The 19,480-nt window shown below is 43.6% G+C and overlaps 1 protein-coding gene across 3 annotated transcripts in view; it reads left to right on the plus strand.

Moving 5' to 3' along the window:
- ascc3 (activating signal cointegrator 1 complex subunit 3) overlaps nt 1-19,480 on the plus strand; it is a gene marked incomplete at its 5' end in the record, with an annotated part of 166,923 nt that overhangs the window by 99,190 nt on the left and 48,253 nt on the right. For all 3 annotated transcript variants that reach the window (XM_079228052.1, XM_079228053.1, XM_079228054.1), the window contains 7 exons: nt 2,185-2,319; nt 11,911-12,102; nt 12,870-13,094; nt 14,091-14,210; nt 14,747-14,911; nt 15,233-15,319; nt 15,587-15,763. In XM_079228052.1, coding sequence (XP_079084178.1) covers nt 2,185-2,319; nt 11,911-12,102; nt 12,870-13,094; nt 14,091-14,210; nt 14,747-14,911; nt 15,233-15,319; nt 15,587-15,763 — 1,101 coding nt within the window. The remainder of the gene's footprint in view (nt 1-2,184; nt 2,320-11,910; nt 12,103-12,869; nt 13,095-14,090; nt 14,211-14,746; nt 14,912-15,232; nt 15,320-15,586; nt 15,764-19,480) is intronic.

Consider the following 19,480-nt stretch of genomic DNA (forward strand, 5'->3'; position numbering starts at 1 on the left):
CACAGGGGTCTTTCATGGCTACTTACAAGGTAATTGTTGTAACCAAATTAGGGTATTTTTCATAATTTCACTTAATATAGTGCATAATGGGTTATTATATTGTTAGACCCTTTAGGGTGTTCAATATGTTCTAGTCCCACTACCGTATATGGCTGGATGGTATATGTAAGGTCAATATGCTAATTCGTGGTCAAATAATGAAATGTATAGTCAGTGGTGGAGTGGGTCGCCCTCTATTTGGAAGATAATCAATACACAGTAATTATTTATGAGAGCGCTATAAGAAGGCTGACATCCTTCTGAATACATCCACACCAGAATTCATAACCCGACCAGCCGTCCGTCCTTCTGTTCATCTGAAATACACTGAACCGGTTCTGTGAGGAAGACAATGAGGAGGGGGGAATAATCAACCAAAATACCGTAATAACTAACTAATAGTAATTTGGATGAGAGGGCACTTCAAGATTTCTAAAATCTCTCTTGCACACTCGGCTAGTGGGCCGTTGCTAAAGCTACCACCTGTTACCCCTGGTCTACAATGGGAATTCCTGGATATTAAATATTAATCTGCAATTTCCTTTAGTGCTCCCAGTAGTAGAGAGTAGTTAAGTCAATGATTGAGTACTGTCCTAACCCAGAGGCAAGCGCCTCCTCAGGATGTGTTCTAGTCCTTCTGGAAGAGTCTCAGACATTTGGGAAACTCAGACACGTGAACTCAAACTCTGCTGTGGTCCAGCTCAAGAGCAGTAAACTAAATGATTGCTTTATTTAGGCCTCGGACTGCTTCAGCTTCATATCGGCTTCAGTTGAAATTCAATATATTGTTGCAGGACTGCAGATCTTTCCTCATCACCGTCATGAAGCGCGTGAGGAAGAAGTCTGTTAATGGCCATTAAGGAGTACAGCAAGCAATGTTCATATAGGCACCTGACTATTGTGTTAATGAAGACAATGCACCTATTCAGAAATACATATACATCTGGGATTGGGGAATTATTGATATTATATCAATGTTGTGATAAGAAAGTAGATATTGTCTTTTGGACATGGTGGTACTGGAATATGGCATCAGTATTGTCTCTCCCTGTTTTTAAAAGCTGCATTACAGTCCAGTGATTTCATTTTCTGATCAAGCTGTTCTATTATTTGCATTTACCCACTTAGTTATTGTATCCAAATGATTATTAATCAAAAATCTTATTGTGTAATTATTTAGGGAAAGAGCCTACTCAATGCTACAATATCGTCCCAAATTCAGTAATGTGGTCAAACATTTTGTAATATAGAGTATGACATTGTCCCGCCCCAGCAGCATCCTTTAAAAGAGAAATCAGTGAAGAACCAGAACCAGTTCTGATGTTCCCAGAGAACACTGATGAGCATGAAAATCCCTTTTGGAACAACGCGGTTCTTTCCTCCAGTAGAGTTCCACTCACAGAGAAGGAGCTGGAGCTGTCCGAGGCTCGTAGTGGAACACCGTCTCACTACGACGCTTCATGCTGGCTTTTACTTTTCTCTATACGTCTGTGAGTGACTGAAACAAGGTGTTCTGATAAAAAAAACAGTTCCAACAGCACCACCATGGCAGACTTAGGGTGTGGCCTAAACAAAGAGGGAGGCGCTAGAGCATCTGCATGGTGACAATTGGAGAGGGTTTGGGGAGTCAGTACCTTTTTAGAACCCATTGACTTGACATCAGAACTCTACAGATTAAACATCTGCAGAACCGGCTGAACGCCTCCGTGGAATTGTGTTGCGTTGATGTTGGAAACCTCTTCAACAAAAACATTTGGTGACGCTGCTTTTATCCGTTATGCTCCACAACTTTGGAACAGCCTTCCTGAGGATCTGAGAGAAGCTGAAAATAAAAAACATCTATTCAGTCCAGCGTTTATCTAGTTTATAATAGTTTTTTATTGTTATTGATAATTATTATGCCACCATTTTATACAGTGTCTTTGTTTTCATGCTGTGGTTCTAGTATTTTTACCCTTTTTTTCATATATTATGATGAATTTATTCAGTGTTGTGTTTCATGCATTTATTTTAGTCAATTGAATTTGGTCTCTTCATCTTCGTCATGTGTGAAGCCCTTTGGATTGCATTGGCTGCGTTTGAAAGGTGCTGCATGAACACAACGTGATGGATTGATTGATTCCCTCGTTTCTCTGTGTGCCGAAGGTGATGGTGTTCGTTCACGCTCGTAATGCCACGGTGAGGACGGGCATGGGGCTGATCGAGATGGCAAAGAACCACGGCGAAACCAGCTTCTTCCAACCAGTGCAGGGTGCAGACTACGGCCATTGTGAGAAGCAGGTAGACTCTTTTAATCCCTTTATAACAGGCATGCAAACCCACCTTTCGGCACTTTTCTTTTGTTTATTGCTGTTTTGAATACAACATAGGTCACCTATATGGTTTTGCAGATTCAATGAGCTTTTTAAATTGGGATCAGGGGTTGGGGGTCCTATCAAAGCACCGCAGTGTGGTTCAGGTCCAGGTATCTGCTCTGCTGCACCGAGGTTAGCACGACAAGCCGAGTCCTGCTCATGCTTCTCCCCGCTGCTTTCAAGCAGCCTTTGGAACCTAAAGGCACAGCGGGATGAATCAATCACAGAAGTAATGTCCGTTTACGTTGACATTATTTTCTAATTTGTTTCATAATGGAAGCTTTTCAGTCATATGCTTCCTGGCTACTTGTTTGTTGAGTGTTCATACAGTGTGATACACAAGTGAAATGTTCCTTGTTTTTTATAATGAACACAGTTTACCATAGTTGACGAATGCTCCTTCAGTCCCCCAGCAGGAGGGACTAGTAGGAAGAGTAAAGATTGTTAGTGTGCAGTCACATGTAATATGATTTTTATTTGTTTTTAAACCAGATGAAATCAGATGGTGAAGTTGATGAATTCCTCATTATGTGATATTTATGTGACAGTCCATTTACTTTTTATTTTGTAAGGTATTTTGTGCTTCCCAGATTATTTTAGTTATCAGCTGTGTGACAAAAATATGCAAAAACAAGATTGCACAAACAAAAGCAAGTAAATTAGGTCAAAAGGTTGGAAGACAAAAGGCTCGTTCACACCAACATTTATACTGTGCCTTTTTTTTCCCCTGTCCCACATATGTAGACACAATTTGCTGTGACTCTTTTTAGCATTTTGGAATTCCACGGTCACGTCCCACCGACAGTGTGACACACCGACAAAACCAGAGGGGACGTCACAGATCATCACAGCAGCAGGATGTAACACGTAGCCCAAAAAACTATGCAAATCATTTTCAAGAGAACATCCTGCTTCTTTTGGACTTTGTATTCATCCAGACAGAGTGCGAGGGACTAACCTGCTTTTGACCGCTGCACATTTACCCTGAGAGCCACACGGCATCCGGCTGTGGGCGCTGAACTGGCAACGCCAAAGAGAAGCGATACGTCGAGAGCAGAGAGAGAGCCGTGTCTCCGGAACACAGTCATGGTGCTGGAAAGCAGGACCCTGATTGTGTGTGTGTGTGTGTGTGTGTGTGTGTGCGTGTGTGTGCGTGCGCGTGTGTGTAATTAATGATCTCGCTGCTGGGAGAGTACACAGAGGTGGAGCTACATTCTCCCTCAGAGGATGGTCACTCAGACTCCAACTCCCATATTTAAATTTGCTGCAATAGAAGACAGAGTGATAAATTTAGTAACCTTTTCCTTCATTCCCCGGGGCCAGCCAAGATTGATGCGCCTCTAATCTCTCCTCTATTTAAATGGGATATGTATACAAATCAGATCACTTTCCATGCTTTCTAAAACTGGAAATAGAGACAAGAGATTACGCTGTTGGACTAAAAATGGTGCGCTGTGGCCTGGTTAGTCTTTGAAACAGTACTTTAAAAGCAACGGTTTCCGCAGTATATGTCCCTGAATCTGCACTAACTGTGCATTAATTCACTCCTCGCCCCTCTGCCTGTGTCCCAACATAATGAGCATTATCCACTCCATTAGTCCGACGTTGAGTGTGTTGTCGGTCTGGCCTGCTCTGGCGAAGGAAGAGGCATCAGGCGGATTCCACTCTAAGCCCACACAGAGATAATGCACTGCTTATTTGCACTCTGGAAATTGCCCCCGCATTAATATTTATAGGTGTGTTTTTTAATCTCCAATATGCATATGCAGTGAAATAAAGCACCTCTAAGGTCAGTCATATAATTTGGAAATTTATTTATCCAGTTTTGAAAGTCAGAAGTGATTCCACAATGTTTTTCTCTCTCCTAATGTTATTTAATTGGCTTAATCTCAGGGGGAGTTGGAGAGGCTGTCAATCAAGCTTAGATATCTTAATACACCCACTCTAATCAATGCTGGTTAAATACAGGTTTTGGTGAATAATAAAAACATTCAGAAAGGGCATTTTACACAACAGTCCTCTCCACGCGTGGTATTGACGTGGACAGAAAGCTGCGTGTGGTCAAGAGTTAAAAAGGAGCTTTGACGTGCCCTTACTTCTTGGGTTGTGATACCGATGTCATTATGCAGTTATCAGCAGAGCAGGCAGGGAGTACTGCTCAGAGTCATCTAGAAGAGTAATCTCCTATGGGTAGTCCCATGCAGCCCGTGGCCTCATTTCAGTTCCAAAGTTCTGTGAGGCACACAGGTAAGTTGATTTATTACGGACGGTTATAATATCTTTTTTTAATTATACTGGGAGGGCCTGCTCATTAAAAGACAACTCTGGGCCGTGCATGTCCAACTAATTAGAATGAGAAAACGTGTTGGGTAAGAAGCGCAGTGCCGGTTAGTTTTCACAAACACAATCAGGAAACCCTGCTCTGAAAGTGAGACGGCGTTTGCAGTGATTGTAGTGTGTGATTACTGAAAATGAACGGGGAGCACATTGCACTGCTTCCCGAGGGGGAGCCAATGGGGCTGGTGGTTACTGGGGATTTGCACATTTAAATCTTAATCGTTTGCCTCATGCTTGACAACTTGAATGCTTGAAGAGGCAAATATTTGAATTATCAAAAACAAAGATCTTAAAATAAAAAGTAATGCGAGCTAACTACTATATTCATTATTGATTCCTCTGCCAAATCATTTCCGCATGAATCCTCACAGACGTTGGAACTAGTGACTAGTGTAATTTTAGAAGGGCGGGACTCATAACTCCACATCCTTCTGCTGCTTCAGCACCACGGCAGCGTTGTGGATTCATCAATACGCAGCGCAGTGAGAGCGTCAGGCAGACTAGACTTAACAGCTTCAACCAAACACGGGGAGATCTCATCCCCGTCATCAGCCCTCACATCACCCACTGGGTGTGCACTGGTTGACTCTCAGTTGCGGTTGATCATTGGGTTGGAAATTCAGCTTTTGTTGGCATTGAAGAGGTATTAAAACAGCCAAAGCGATGGATATGAATCAGAATAAACACAAATGTTTAAGATCCCTTAAAATGTAAATGTAAAGAAGTAGCAAAATAACTGAGGGTGTGAAGCATGTCATACTATTAAAGCTGTGAGCAGGGAAGCTCTGCCTACAGCTCTCTCCAGAGAGTATTGTATTCAAGAGACCATTTGACTTTCATTTGCTCCAGTATCCAGTATCTACCTTCCTCTGCCTTCACCTTGCTTTTGAATACCCAGAGATGGAACCACGTGAGCGCTGAGAGAGGAGAGAGGAGCTCTACTGTGGAGGTTAAGAGACACCTTGTGGTCCCACGAGTCCATTACATAGATGACGCCACAGACCTCTCAAAGCTCACAGAGGGGGCTGTGAAGTAACGGCTTCAGCGCCGGCGTACGCTTTTCCGCGGTGGACGCTATGAAAGATGTGTCTGCTAAAGCGTGTGACTTAAGAAGGAGTTTACAGGAAGTGAGGATGCAGAGACTGACGGTACAGATGTAGCTCATCTTTTCTCTTTAAACTCTCCATGTCTGTGGTCGTCAGATGTGCAGCTGTCATGTGTCTTTGCGTGACGAGACGCAGCGCTGCCTCTAGGGACTCCACCAGCAGAGGCTCATTAATGTCGCTCTGCTTTCATTAGGGCTATTTTTACGAGTCTAGTCCACCACCGGTCCTTTCATTGCGTCAGATCCGTGACAAGCTGTCACCGTGCCAAACTAGCACCCTGATCAACAACAATGAGCTGTGACTCAAAGGCTGCTGGGAAACAGGAACGACACAGCGGAGTGACGATCACGCGTATCATGAAAATGGCCGCCTTAAATAGAAACACGGCTTTGAGAAATGGTGGGACAGGGTAGAAGAAAACGGTCTGACTCCTCTGGTGTTTCAGTCTCGTTTGGTCACGGCAGTGTGTGAAGCATGTCCATTTCCCTTTCAAGGACTCCTTCATCAGCGTAACGGCTGCTCTACTGTGCCACCAGCAGTGCTCAATAAACGATGGTCTCGGATCATAAGCTGTTTTTTTTTGTCTAAACAAAAGGACAAACCTTAATTCACAGAACTTCCCCACGGCTCCTCTCAGCATTGTTGAGAGACGCTCTGCCTTACTAACCAGTAGAAACCTAGTTTGCAGCTCCTTTCTTATCCGATTGATACTTTGCGGCTAAACTTTCATGATGTTTTTATATATACAGCACAATGTTTTTTCTTTATCCCCTGTCCTGTTTCACAGGCTTCGTAGGAGAAGTGACATTGAGAAACAAGATAAACAACTCTCCACATGCTTTAATGAAAACACACCAATGTTTAGGCCTCTGCTCAAAAATTGCATACCCAAACTAAAAAAGGTATATCTGTGCAACCACTAGGGCTATCTGAATAATGTTGGTGTTATAATAAAGGACTATAATGTGAGTTGTGTGTTCAGGTGTGTAAATATCAGTCTATATGTTATGAGTAAATGAAGAAGTGAATTATACAGTTTTCATAGCAATATCTGCCATCGAGCCCATAATGTTAAACTAAATATTAATTTAGTTTCTGATTTAATTGAAAACAGGCAATCATAGATATCAACAATTTCAGATGTAGGCGATGCAACATAATGTTCCTGCACATAATGATGGCGGAGCGGAGAGAAGCAGTGTGAGAAACATTACAGTCCTGGACTTCAGCGGCAGTAGATCATCTTGAGTTTTTTAGGTCAAATGATAACCAGTCATGTCACATTGTTCCATAATAATTTAAGGCATATCTAGATTTGCACATATTATAATGGAAGCAAAACCGGCTCCTGTAATATGTGTCTTGATGTTGCTGTTTCAAGGCACAACATATGGAAAGAGACTTTCTACAAATAATGACTGGACCTGTTTTATAACAGGGGAGAAGGACAGCAGTAAATAATATATTAAAAATGCACATGGAACACAGCAGGTCCAGTCTTCTGCAAGATGATCAAAGCCAATTAAATACTGAATAAGTTGATCTGTAATGTATTTCCTCTGTTCAGAGCATTAGTGAAGTATCAAAGGTTTAAGAAGTACCACACATCTCCCACTCCGATACCTCATGACTCCATGAGGCATTTTTGTATTTAATCTCTCATCTTTATCTTGAGCTGACGACATTCTATGATTTAACTTTCCTCACTTAAATATAGAGTCATTTAGTCATTTAGAACGCACGGTGCAGCAGCACAGAGCGATGTCCTGTGGGTTTCATTGCTTGTCAGAGATGTGCAAAGTGTAGCAAAACTGCGATTAAGTTAATTTACTACTGCAGTAGAAAAATACCTCACTCTATTGTAAAGAGAGAAAAAAACTACTATGTAAGGTTTTGCATCGCTGACGATGTTTTGCGGCAGGTTTAGTCAATCTCTACCGTAGATGAAGCTCCAACCGAATGCAATGTTATGAGAGTGAGAGGCAGGTCGTGATGGAGAAGTGGAGGAGAGTGGAAGCTCATCCTCCCACTCTCTCCTGCCTATCCAGCATTAACAGCCAGCCTCTCTGAGCACCAAACATTATGACTGTCAAGGGCCACTAAATGAAATCAACAATTAGCCACACTGCCTCCATTTCACAGAGTAAATGAACGCTTTAGGGGCTCATGGCCATCAGACAGAAGCCTCCTCCTCTTCTGGTATTTCTTTGCCTCCTTTTTGGTGAGATTCGACACTTTGAAGCTGTAGTTTGCTGCGTGATGTCACCGACGCTCCCACATTTCTAAAAATGCTAGCACGCTGCTACTCGAAGGATCAGGGATGAGAAATGCAAAACCAGTTGGTCCCCCCTACCTCTATTCGACGGTCCTCTGAGGATGTGTTACGGCCTCTTGAATGGTTTGTTTCGGCTCCGGCGTCGGCCGATGTTCTCTACATAGTTGCGGCGGCGGCAGACGGTGAGTGGAGCTGGCAGCTGGCTGTCTGTGGACAGAGTGAGCTGCGCAGCAGGAGCAGCAGCGAGTGGCAGGGCCTAATGGGACCTGATCGGGAGCTTAGGTCACTGCCATCTCAAATACAGCCATGGCGCGGCAGACATCAGCGCTAACTCACCTTAGATTAGAGGCTGGAAGCCCGGCTGTAACGCTCTCTGACACCTCAAAGCAGAGCCTCCGCCGCAGCATTTCAATTACCCGCCTTCCCCCGGCAACTGCGGATCTCAACCTTGCCCTGAGGAGTCCCACCAGGACACAGCTTGCCCTGGTTTAGAGGACGAATAGGGCTTTAGACAGCAACATAGGATTGTTTTTTGTTCTGTTGTATTTTTTTATGGGATTGCCATCTGAATATATCACTGCACTAAGCATGGAACTGTAAGTGGAATGGTACCAGCATAACAAATGCACTGCAACATGACATTAGAGGTGTAGACTTGTGTAGAATGTGCCGAAGAATCTGAATGACGACATTAATGCTGCGTTCACACCAAAAGCGCTGCGAATGTTACTCGCTGAACCTTACTGAAAGGGGGCGTGGCTTATCTCCTTAAAAACAGTGACCGTTTCCTTCATCCACCATGGAAATAACCACTGGTTCTGCTTTCTACTTGTTGTGTAAACTCCACATACGTGGGAACATCAAACTCCATGGTGTCTGGGTCCATAATATTATCTGTAGTCCCACAACAGTCTGAATGAAGCCGCTTCCAGCGCTACTCCAGGACCAGCAGCAGTTTGATTCATAACGGCAGGATGGCGGTGGTGATGGGCGGAGCTTCTCTTCTTACGCCACGCACATTTTACGCACGAGTTGAAATATTTCAACTCGGATGTCTACACGCATGTAGACATCCTCAAAGGCAGTCGTTCAGCCTGAACTAAAGCTGCAGCTTGAAAAATCACTCGCGCAGCACCTTCAGTCAATCAGCAGGCTTCAAGCTTTGCCCCATCAAACCAAAATGGCTGTCATCATGGGTGGGAAGCCAGTGAGGGATCATGCCCTTGAATCAGCGTCTCATGCGTGTTGGTCTGAGCAGAGGGTCTGATTCTGTTGAGGGATTGAGGGAAAAGTAGTGTGTACCATTTTCTAAAAAAGGTCTCCATCTCAGGTGAAGTAAAGCCACATCTACATGTGTACAGGTTGTTTTTATAGGTTGTTTAATAATTAGGTTTCAAATATGTATAAATAAATAAATAATTGTCGACTATTGATTGATATTAGAGTTATAGTCGACGTAGCCATATTGGCCACCTACAGGCTCGGTGAGTGTTTTTTTTTTCGTTGTAGTGAGCGTTTACGTCTTATGTAAAACAAAGGAAACAGAGGGGAAAACTCTTAGTTTGGGTAATCTGTTTGGGGTCAGTCAGGCTCGTTCGTAGGTTTGGTTTTGGGCTGTTGTGTAAATTGTCAATCAAACCCAACGACCGAACCGAGACCGCCTCGGTTTGGTTGTGGTGGGAAAGCAAACGCAACAACCGCAGGAATTTAGGAGAGCAGATATGTGATTTTAGAATAATTTCAAAAGCCAAACTACTTTTCATTTGCTGATCATGAAATCTGTTCTGAATGATTGTGTGAGTCCGTGTGTAGAAGCACGTCAGCGTGGGTATGAACCCTTTTGTACCGTCCCATCTCTCCCAATATCGCTCATAACATGGGGGCGATTTGCGTCATTTTAGTAAGAATGCTTATAATCTGCTCTTAATCCCTGAACGTGGATGTATACATCAAGAGCATTAACGAGCCGTGGAAACCTCCGTCAGTCATCAGAATGTGATTTCAACTAGTGGCTCCTGATGATGCAGGATAACAAATCAACAAGTTCATTCCTCTTGGTTTCGGTTGTAAAAGCTCAGCTGAACAGGAACCAAAAATGAAATGCAACATGTTACCATTCTCTCCCTTGTGCCAGCCCAAATACTGCAGGCATGAAAGCGCCCGCAGAGCTGCTGTACCGAGACATGTTTCATGTGTTCTGAAGACGGTGAGAAGCGGCACCTTTTCACTTTAGTTCAGACCACTAATGCCGTGTTCACACCAAAACAGTTGCGAAATATTACCGCCGTTACTGAATGAAACTGCTGGCCCGCTGAGGGAGCGCTGGAAGCGGCTTCATTATTCAGACACTCGTCCTGGAGGAGTCGAGCTGTGTGTGACTACGGATAATGTTATGAACCCAGACACGGGGCGGTGGATGTCCCGACGTGTGTGGGACTTCCTCAACAAGTATAAAGCAGAACTAGAGGTTATTTCAATGCTGAATGGCGGAAATAGTAAATGCTTTCAAGACACAGAGATAAGCCCCGCCCCCTTTCACCAGCGATGGTTGCGATGAGTTGCGATGGTTGCGAAAAAACGGATTAACCACATAGAGCGAATTTTTCACCTGCGGCGCGATATAGGCAAAGTGGCGCTGCGAAAATTCGCAACTGTTTTGGTGTGAACACGGCATTAGGGATGAATTTATGAAAACAGACAGGGAACGAAGAATATTTACCATAAATGCATTTAACCAACATTTTGAATCCAAATTTAGACATGAAGAGGGTCTGTCCTAAAAGGCATTTCAGAAACGTTGTATATTATTTCTCATGCATACAGTAAAGTAGTCATTTAGCTATGAGAAAATGTAAAAGTAAGGTTGACATTACCTGACACTGAAGTGAACAGCAACTTCTCCCGTAGGATGAATTTCATGAAAAGGCCCCTTTGTTTTCATATCATGGAAGAAAATATGTACTTTTGTCACATTTTACTTCATTTTAGTCAATGATACACCTGCTGCACAGTCAGTTACTTCCAGTCTCCTCCTCCACCTTCATCCACAAGGTTTGCATACAAATCCAGAGCGGCATTGCGACCCAAACAGCGTGGGAGGCGGGCAGCTGCCGGCAGTAATGGGCTTTCTCTTTGCCGCTCAGAGGTGCACCGAGCGCTGACCTCTATTTAGATGCCCAGAGAGAGAGATAAAGTCCTGTGATGAGCCAGGTCACAGCACAAGTGTGTGTGTGTGTGTGTGTGTGTGTGTGTGTGTGTGTGTGTGTGTGTGTGTGTGTGTGTGTGTCAGGGTTCTTACGGTCATGGAAAACCTGGAAAAGTCATGGAATTTTAAAATGGTTATTTCCAAGCCTGGAAAAGTCATGGAAAAAAATAAAATCCCCAAAGTGTTGTAAAAGTCATGAAATTGTTATATTAATGCTGAGTTTGAAATAATTAATATGCTTTAAAAAGAAAAACACTCAAAATATAAGCAGGCATACATACAGGCATCTATATAAATGTTTATTCTTTTAATCAAACTATTGTCTCATTCATTTGTGTCATTTAAGGTTTACTGTATGCTTTGTATTCTCATTGTTAGTTTAAATACTACATTTACTCACTTTTTACACCCAGATTTCACTAAATGTTTGCTCATGGAAATTTGGTTTAAAGTCATGAAATCCATGAAATCCACTGGTCAGAATGTGTATGACCCTGATGTGACTGACTTTCCTCCCCAGACATCCAAAAGCTTGTAGCTTTCCCTCCCCTCTCTTTCCTCTTTTTGTACTAACCCATTGACCACCTCCTTTAGATCCAGCGCTCCAGAAACAAGCAGATGAAGGAGATGTTCCCAGAAGGCTTTGGGATCCATCATGCCGGCATGCTGCGGTCTGACCGCTCCATGATGGAGAGCATGTTCTCCAAGGGGCACCTTAAGGTGCTGATCTGCACCGCCACCCTGGCCTGGGGAGTCAACCTGCCGGCCCATGCGGTCATCATCAAGGTTCTACTGGACTTCCTTTGTTTGCTTTCTTTCATGCATGTCAGTTGTCTTGGCCGGTCTCTGGCTGTCTTCCTTTCTTGCTCGTAATTCCTGTAAACAAGCCTGGAACCAGCGAGGCAAAGACCTTCAGGGACCCCGAAGGCTCCAATTACTTCCTAGTAATTCAATTTATTGCAAAGTTGTTTGCTCACACACACCACTGAAGCAAAGTATTAATTTAATAGTCGAGGGCCTTAAAGTGGTCCTTAGTTTTTACACACTCGCAAACACAATTTCATTTCTTTCTACTGAAGAGACAAGTCATAAATATCCGGCTCTATTTTTATTAAAACAGCGGACTTTAACAAGCGTTAAAGGAAGAACTAGTGTGTGGGATTGAACGATAATAAACGTGTGTGTGTGTGTGTGTGTGTGTGTGTGTTCATAATATTGAAACAATAAGTCAATCAATGCAACAGTGTGGCTCACTGGTGTGTTTTAATGCTGCTTCGTGGATACACACACAATACTTTTTAGGAAAATCGAATAATTGTTCTTGTGGTTCTGTACGTTGTATATGATGACAGAAAAATAGCCAAAGAAAGTGCATTCCCAGACTTATCCTTTTATTAATTAATGTAACGCTACAGAATATGAGTAAACATTTATAGTTACAAAAGATTTATGCCAATATTGAAAAGCTCATTGTTGTTAAGCGCTTATCTGGATCTGCTTAAACCGGATCGACATAAAATCTCATGGACTTCTGTCTCTCGTGTGTGTAACAGGGCACTCAGATCTACGACGCTAAGCGCGGCACGCTGGTGGATCTGGGCATCCTGGACGTCATGCAGATTTTCGGGCGGGCGGGTCGCCCCCAGTTTGACAAGTACGGCGAGGGCACCATCATCACCACCCACGACAAGCTGAGCCACTACCTGACCCTGCTCACCCAGCAGAACCCCATCGAGAGCCAGTTCCTGGGCAGTCTGGCCGACAACCTCAACGCTGAGGTCAGTCTCCATCATCCGCCCTGTTTATGCGAGAAGTAATGTGTTCTCTGTTCTGGTTTCCTTCCTCTTGTGTGTGGAGACGCATGGAAAAGCTCACGTTTGGCTGCATCAGGAAGGAACAAAGATTCTGTCAAATCTTGATTTCACCAAAAACTAATAACACTTTAGCCTCTGTGACATAGACGTGTGGTATCAAAATGTTCTTAATTGCCTGTCTGCATTTACATGTTTTTTCTTTATTAAATGAGTAATCCAGGTGGAAATCTTTGCATTCAACATAATAAACCCCTGCTTAATGTGCTCTTTTTCAACACCTCGCCATGTGATGTATCAACATGTGTCCCCCAAAACAAATTAAGGTTAAAAAAATAGGAGTCGCTTCTTATCTTGATCTTTTTGGGGCGTTTCATTTAGTACAAATGGACAGAAATCTGCTGTTGTATTTCAGCATCAAGCCTCTATCAGATCACAGATGACATCATTGAGTTGTCTTTCCAGAGCCTACCATGCAAATCAGTAATCAGCAAGATAACAATGTACCCAAGAAAATATAAATTAAGAACAGAATTAATGGGGGAAAATAAAAAATGGAAGAAAAGGATTGTCGAAAAAAAGGAGCCATAGTTATAATGCAAATTGTTCATGATATGTTGTGTCCTATGAATTATGTCACGTATACCCTGATGAAGGTTTTATGACAAAGCTCATGGCCGCACACAAAAATGATCCTTATTCTGTTGCGATTAAAACAAACACAATGATATTCTTTGCATGCTCTTCCTCTTAGTAAGCTGGGTTAGGAAGGAGGCACATTAATTTCAAGCAAGATATATTGGTTTCTTTTGGGTTTGCCGGTTTGAGCTGAGAGGGTCGTGCATGTTACAGTTGTAGTCTGACACTGTTTGTGTCCTGGAGTGTCCACTAGATGGAGCCAGAGACCAGTGATGTGAGTGGCTGTGTGTGAGGAGTCTTCTCTCTTCTCTCTCCTGGATTCAGATTGCTCTTGGAACGGTCACCAACGTGGAGGAGGCGGTGAAGTGGCTCAGTTATACTTACCTTTATGTCCGCATGAGGGCCAACCCACTGGCTTACGGCATCAACCACAAGGCTTATCAGGTGGGTGACCCGCCAGCAGGCTCCTGACGGTCATGGAAAACCTGGAGAGGTCATGGAATTTTAAAATGGTTATTTATCTATATAAATATTTATTCTTTTAATCAAACTATTGTCTCTCATTCATCTGTGTCATTTAAGGTTTACTGTATGCTTTGTGTTCTCATTGTTAGTTTAAATACTACATTTTCTTACTTTTTCATGTTTACACCCAGATTTCACAAAATGTTGGGTCATGGAAATTTGGTTTAAAGTCATGGAAAAGTCCTGGAAATCCATTAGTTAGAATGTCTGTCCGCCTGTCTCACCAAGATCACAGCACAGCAAGGGTCCCCTCAGGATTGTTTTGACTATGATGACAATAAAAGTTATATAATTAAAAATATATATATATTTTATATTGAAATTGAACATATATTTTATATTATATTTTTAATACATCATTCCAAACTCGAATGTGACGGATTAAGAAGCTTTTCTAAATGTCTCAATCCCATATGCTACAATGTAATTGGTGGAATTTAAATTTGTTTTTTCAGATGGACCCATCACTGGCGCTGTACAGGAAGGAGCTTGTGGTGGAGTCGGGTAGAAAGCTGGATAAGGCCAAGATGATCCGCTTCGAAGAGCGCACCGGCTACTATGCCTCCACTGACATGGGCAGGACCGCCAGCCACTTCTACATCAGATACAACACCATAGAGGTAGACTAACATCTGCATCAGATACAACACCATAGAGGTAGACTAGCATCTGCATCAGATACAACACCATAGAGGTAGACTAACATCTGCATCAGATACAACACCATAGAGGTAGACTAGCATCTGCATCAGATACAACACCATAGAGGTAGACTAGCATCTGCATCAGATACAACACCATAGAGGTAGACTAACATCTGCATCAGATACAACACCATAGAGGTAGACTAACATCTGCATCAGATACAACACCATAGAGGTAGACTAACATATTTTACCTTCTTCTAACATCTTATGTTCCTTTTCCCTCCTCCTTTGTAGACTTTCAATGAACTTTTCAACTCTCAGCGGACAGAAGCTGACATCCTCAGTATCGTCTCTAAGGCCGAAGAGTTTGATCAGCTCAAGGTAAGAGGACATCATGTGTATGCTACAACAACGGCTGTCAGAGCTTCAGTCGGGCACTGAGATCTTACTCACATATCTCCATCTATAAGTTATCTTCCAAAATAAAAGTTAAGTCATTATAAACCTGTAGTCCCCCACCAAGCAAACTGATTGTTTGGGAAGTCTACATTTAAGGTCTACCAACTGTATGTAGTTGAAATGTGCTCATCCATTAAACATTGTATTGTAATGTGAAAAGTGCATCGTGTTTTTGATGTGCGTTGGAAGGTCCGAGATGAGGAGATGGAGGAGCTGGAGCAGTTGCTGTATAACTACTGTGAGCTGCCGGCTGCAGGTGGGGTGGAGAATGGCTACGGCAAGATCAATGTTCTGCTTCAGACGTACATCAGCCGAGGCGAGGTGGACAGCTTCTCGCTCATCTCAGACCTGTCCTACGTGGCACAGGTGAGGGCAAAAGAGCTGCACATGAACACAACACTGCAAAATGTACCAGTATGTAGTGATGGCGAGATGAAGCTTCCTGAAGCTTTGAAGCTTTCCATCCAATTGGTTCGCTCATGGGCCGAAGCTTCACGGGGCTTCATTTGCTCTACTGCGCCACAAGTGGACACTACATGTAAAACAGGCAGAGTGATCATAGCGACACCATGGCTTTGGTGTGTGAAGCTTTGAATTGAAAGAATGATGTTTGTGACGCCGATACATTAATTATTAACTTATTAATATTATGTCTATCTTTATGATATAATGGCGGGGTCAAAATTGAAATTGGAAACAAATTGGGGCGAGGGTTGTGATGTGACTGTGGGTCGGTGGTTAGAATACCTGTCCTTCAGTCCGAGAGTCTGTGGTTCGAGCCTCAGCCCTACTAGTCTATCTTGATGTCTCCATTTTATAAATTTTTATAAAAATAAGAACTTTTCCACAGTGCTGGGCTTTTTGAGACTATTTTGCCTGCTTTATAAAATACCCTTTCACAGGCACAGATGAAGCTGGTACAGAGAGGAAGGGGGAAATCCATTGAGTTTCGCTGCCCCTTATATTTCAAATCGCACGGCAAACCCACCAACATGTTCTGAATCAGTCACGTGGTCCGGCCGGCTCAGAGGCTTCGAACGTCACCACATACGTCATCGACACAAGCCTCGATACGCGCTTCACCAAAATCTACCTGGATTACTCGACACGAGCATCGAAGCCTCGACACGAAAGGACACATCACTAGCAATATATCAGTTAATAAAACCCTCATGGTGCATTCTGTCCAATTAATGGAGTTACCGCGTCGTGTTCATTTTGATGCTGCGCTGGATATCGTTTTTTGGAATGGAACTAGGTTACGGTTTTGGTCTCCAGCTCCATGAAGTTACATGCACATATCTGCAGCTCAAGCGACCAACCAGTGACCTGTGCATTGTTTTACCTGGTCATGACATTCACCATGCACCTCTTGCATGGTCTGTGAAGAGGGTTGAACCTTCGTCCCAACAGGAAATATTAAGTTTCAGTTAGCTCCTACCCATCGACTACCTGGGATAGGAATGCATCAGGGCAGGATTCAGAAGCATTCCTCTGGAGGACGGCTGACAACTTCACAGCTAAACTAATTGATGCAGTGCACTATAGCTGGCCATAAACTATGGATTTAAGCTGATACTCCTGGTAGTGGTACCGGTGCATTCCTACCCACCAGGACCCCTCGTAAAACGGTTATGTGTGAGCACGAATCAAAGATGTGAATACAAATTTCATCCAAGTTAGCAGTCGCATAGACCCGATGGGGTTGAAGAACCCAGTCCAATACGCGTTAAACCAGGAAATCTCATTCAACAAGCACTTTGAGACTCTTCAATGATTCCACTCTCGGGATCAGGGGTCTGGTAAGGCCTCTGTCAAAGTATCTTCCAGGGTCTGTCTTGTTCAATGACGGTAGTCCACTTCGGTTGATCCGAGAACACGTCAGAATACAGAATACTTGGAGGTCCTGTCATTGCCCCAAAGTGCCAGGAACTCACACTCACTCGTTGGAACCAGCACCAGAATCTTTTCTCCAAACAGGAGTTCCCTCACCCCCCTCTCATAAACTCGTGCCTGGGCTATTTGGGCTTCTTCTGGCGAGTATCCAGTAGAGATCTGTGGCCCCTCCTGAATGGCAGAGAGTACATGGTCTAGGAATTCGTCGCAGTTCTTTGCATCAGTCTCCATGCTTTACAACATCTTGTTGAGTCTATCAACAAGGCCTCAGGTGGTACACAGAGGTGCATATCGGTTTTCCTCACAACTTTTTGCAGTGTTCTTGCATTACTTTCGAAATATAACAGGTACCTAGGTTTGTTCGCTCTCTACACTCTTTAGAAAAAGAGGAATACTTCTCGCCCCAATTCTCGGACAGTTGCGGTGCATAATTGTATGTACTTTGGGTAAATTGGGTACTCTGGGCACAGGTTAATCGACATGGACGACCCTGCTCGCCCACTGAGCCACAGTCGCCCCAGAGTCGTGAGTGGAATCGTCCATAATGACGAGGATCAATATCTTTAACTGTTTCTTGGAAGGGGCACAACTATGTTCAGTATGCGTCCACATCGTGGTCCGGAGTACATTCCGAGGGCTCCAGGTTCACTGCGGCACTAGGCGAGGCTGGCAGTGGCTGCTTGTACGACTGCTTGACTTTTTGAAAGTGCCGCTATAGCCTCTTTCATGGTGATCAGAACCACATTTGGTCGTAACGTAGTAATCAGAATGCAGGTATTCACCATATGTGGTTATTCTGCTACCGGGAGGCTTAACCAAGCTTGGAGAAACGTGTCCTTTAATTTTGAAAAGTGGGGGAAAAAGGGTTTGAAGTAAAAAACTCAGTCTGTGTCCACGTCGGCTTTTTCCTCAAAGGAGTGACACACACAAGCTTTTCTCTTTTTTGGTTCTTGTCTTCCACTGAACTGAAAGAGAGGCCTAAAGGGTCCTCGTTAATGATGAGATCATGAAGGACAAGCTCTACTGGTTTATTTCTGAAATAAGAGAAAATGGCAGTGTTGGCCGAAGCAACCAGGATTCGATCGAAGTGTTTGTAGTCCACTGGCAGTAGTTTCTCCAGTGGGAGACAGGATTTTAATGTGGATCAAAAGGGTATGAACAGGGGTTAACAGGATCCTTGTTCGGTACATCTGTTCTTCACAGACCTCAGGCCATCCCGTGTCCAGCCAGACCGCTTGGTCTCACCTATCACAGCTATCATACAGAGCACAGGCCGATTCCAATAATCCCCCTCTTGAGTGCATTCAGACCAAACCAGACAATCGGATCACAATCGCAGCCTGACCACAGTCGAGCAGTGTATCAGCAAGCAACACTGCCACCTGACCTCTCCTCCAGAACTGACATTAGCAGTCCATCAGTGCACAGCTGTGGCCAACCTGGACCTCTGCACCCGGCCAGACGTCCTCCTGATCACGCATGACACCAGAATACAGCACGATGTTCCCTACAGCTGCTTCCAGTGACTTGTGCTCCATTCCCAATGTGTTTCCCTCCAAAGCAAAAACTGTTGTAATATTAATTTTTTATTTGCACAACCCCCATGAAGTTTGGTCTGTAGTATGAAGTCATTCCTCAGTCCCATTTTATCTCACTCGCTCTCTCATTTTGATGAAAGTAGTGACAGACAACACTTCTACTCAAAAAACGATAATACAAAATTTGGTATTGGACATTTATTTACATGTATCTACCATGTTATTCATATATTCCACTGCTTTTTTTAACCTAGCTTTGTTAAACCAATGTCCATCACCAAAACAGTTTGTCCACACGAGTAAAGTTATGTTTTCACAAGAGATATGAAGAATTTCAAAAATCAAGCTTCAATTTTTCAGCTTTAGGGCCATATTCTTTCTCGGGGCGACTGTGGCTCAGTGGTGAGCAGGGTCGTCCTTCAATCAGAAGATCGGCGGTTCGATCCCCGGCTCCGCTAGCCCATGTCGATGTGTCCTTGAGCAAGACACTTAACCCTAAATGTCTCCCGTAGCTGCGCCTACGGTTTATGAATGGTTGATCATCTGATGTGGCACCTTGCATGGTAGCTCCTCTCATCAGTGTGTGAATGGGTGAATGATGTCATGTAGTGTTAAAGCGCGTTGAGTGGTCGGAAGACTAGAAAGCCGC

Source organism: Taurulus bubalis, assembly GCF_910589615.1.
Source record: "Taurulus bubalis genome assembly, chromosome: 12".
Taxonomy (NCBI): domain Eukaryota; kingdom Metazoa; phylum Chordata; class Actinopteri; order Perciformes; family Cottidae; genus Taurulus; species Taurulus bubalis.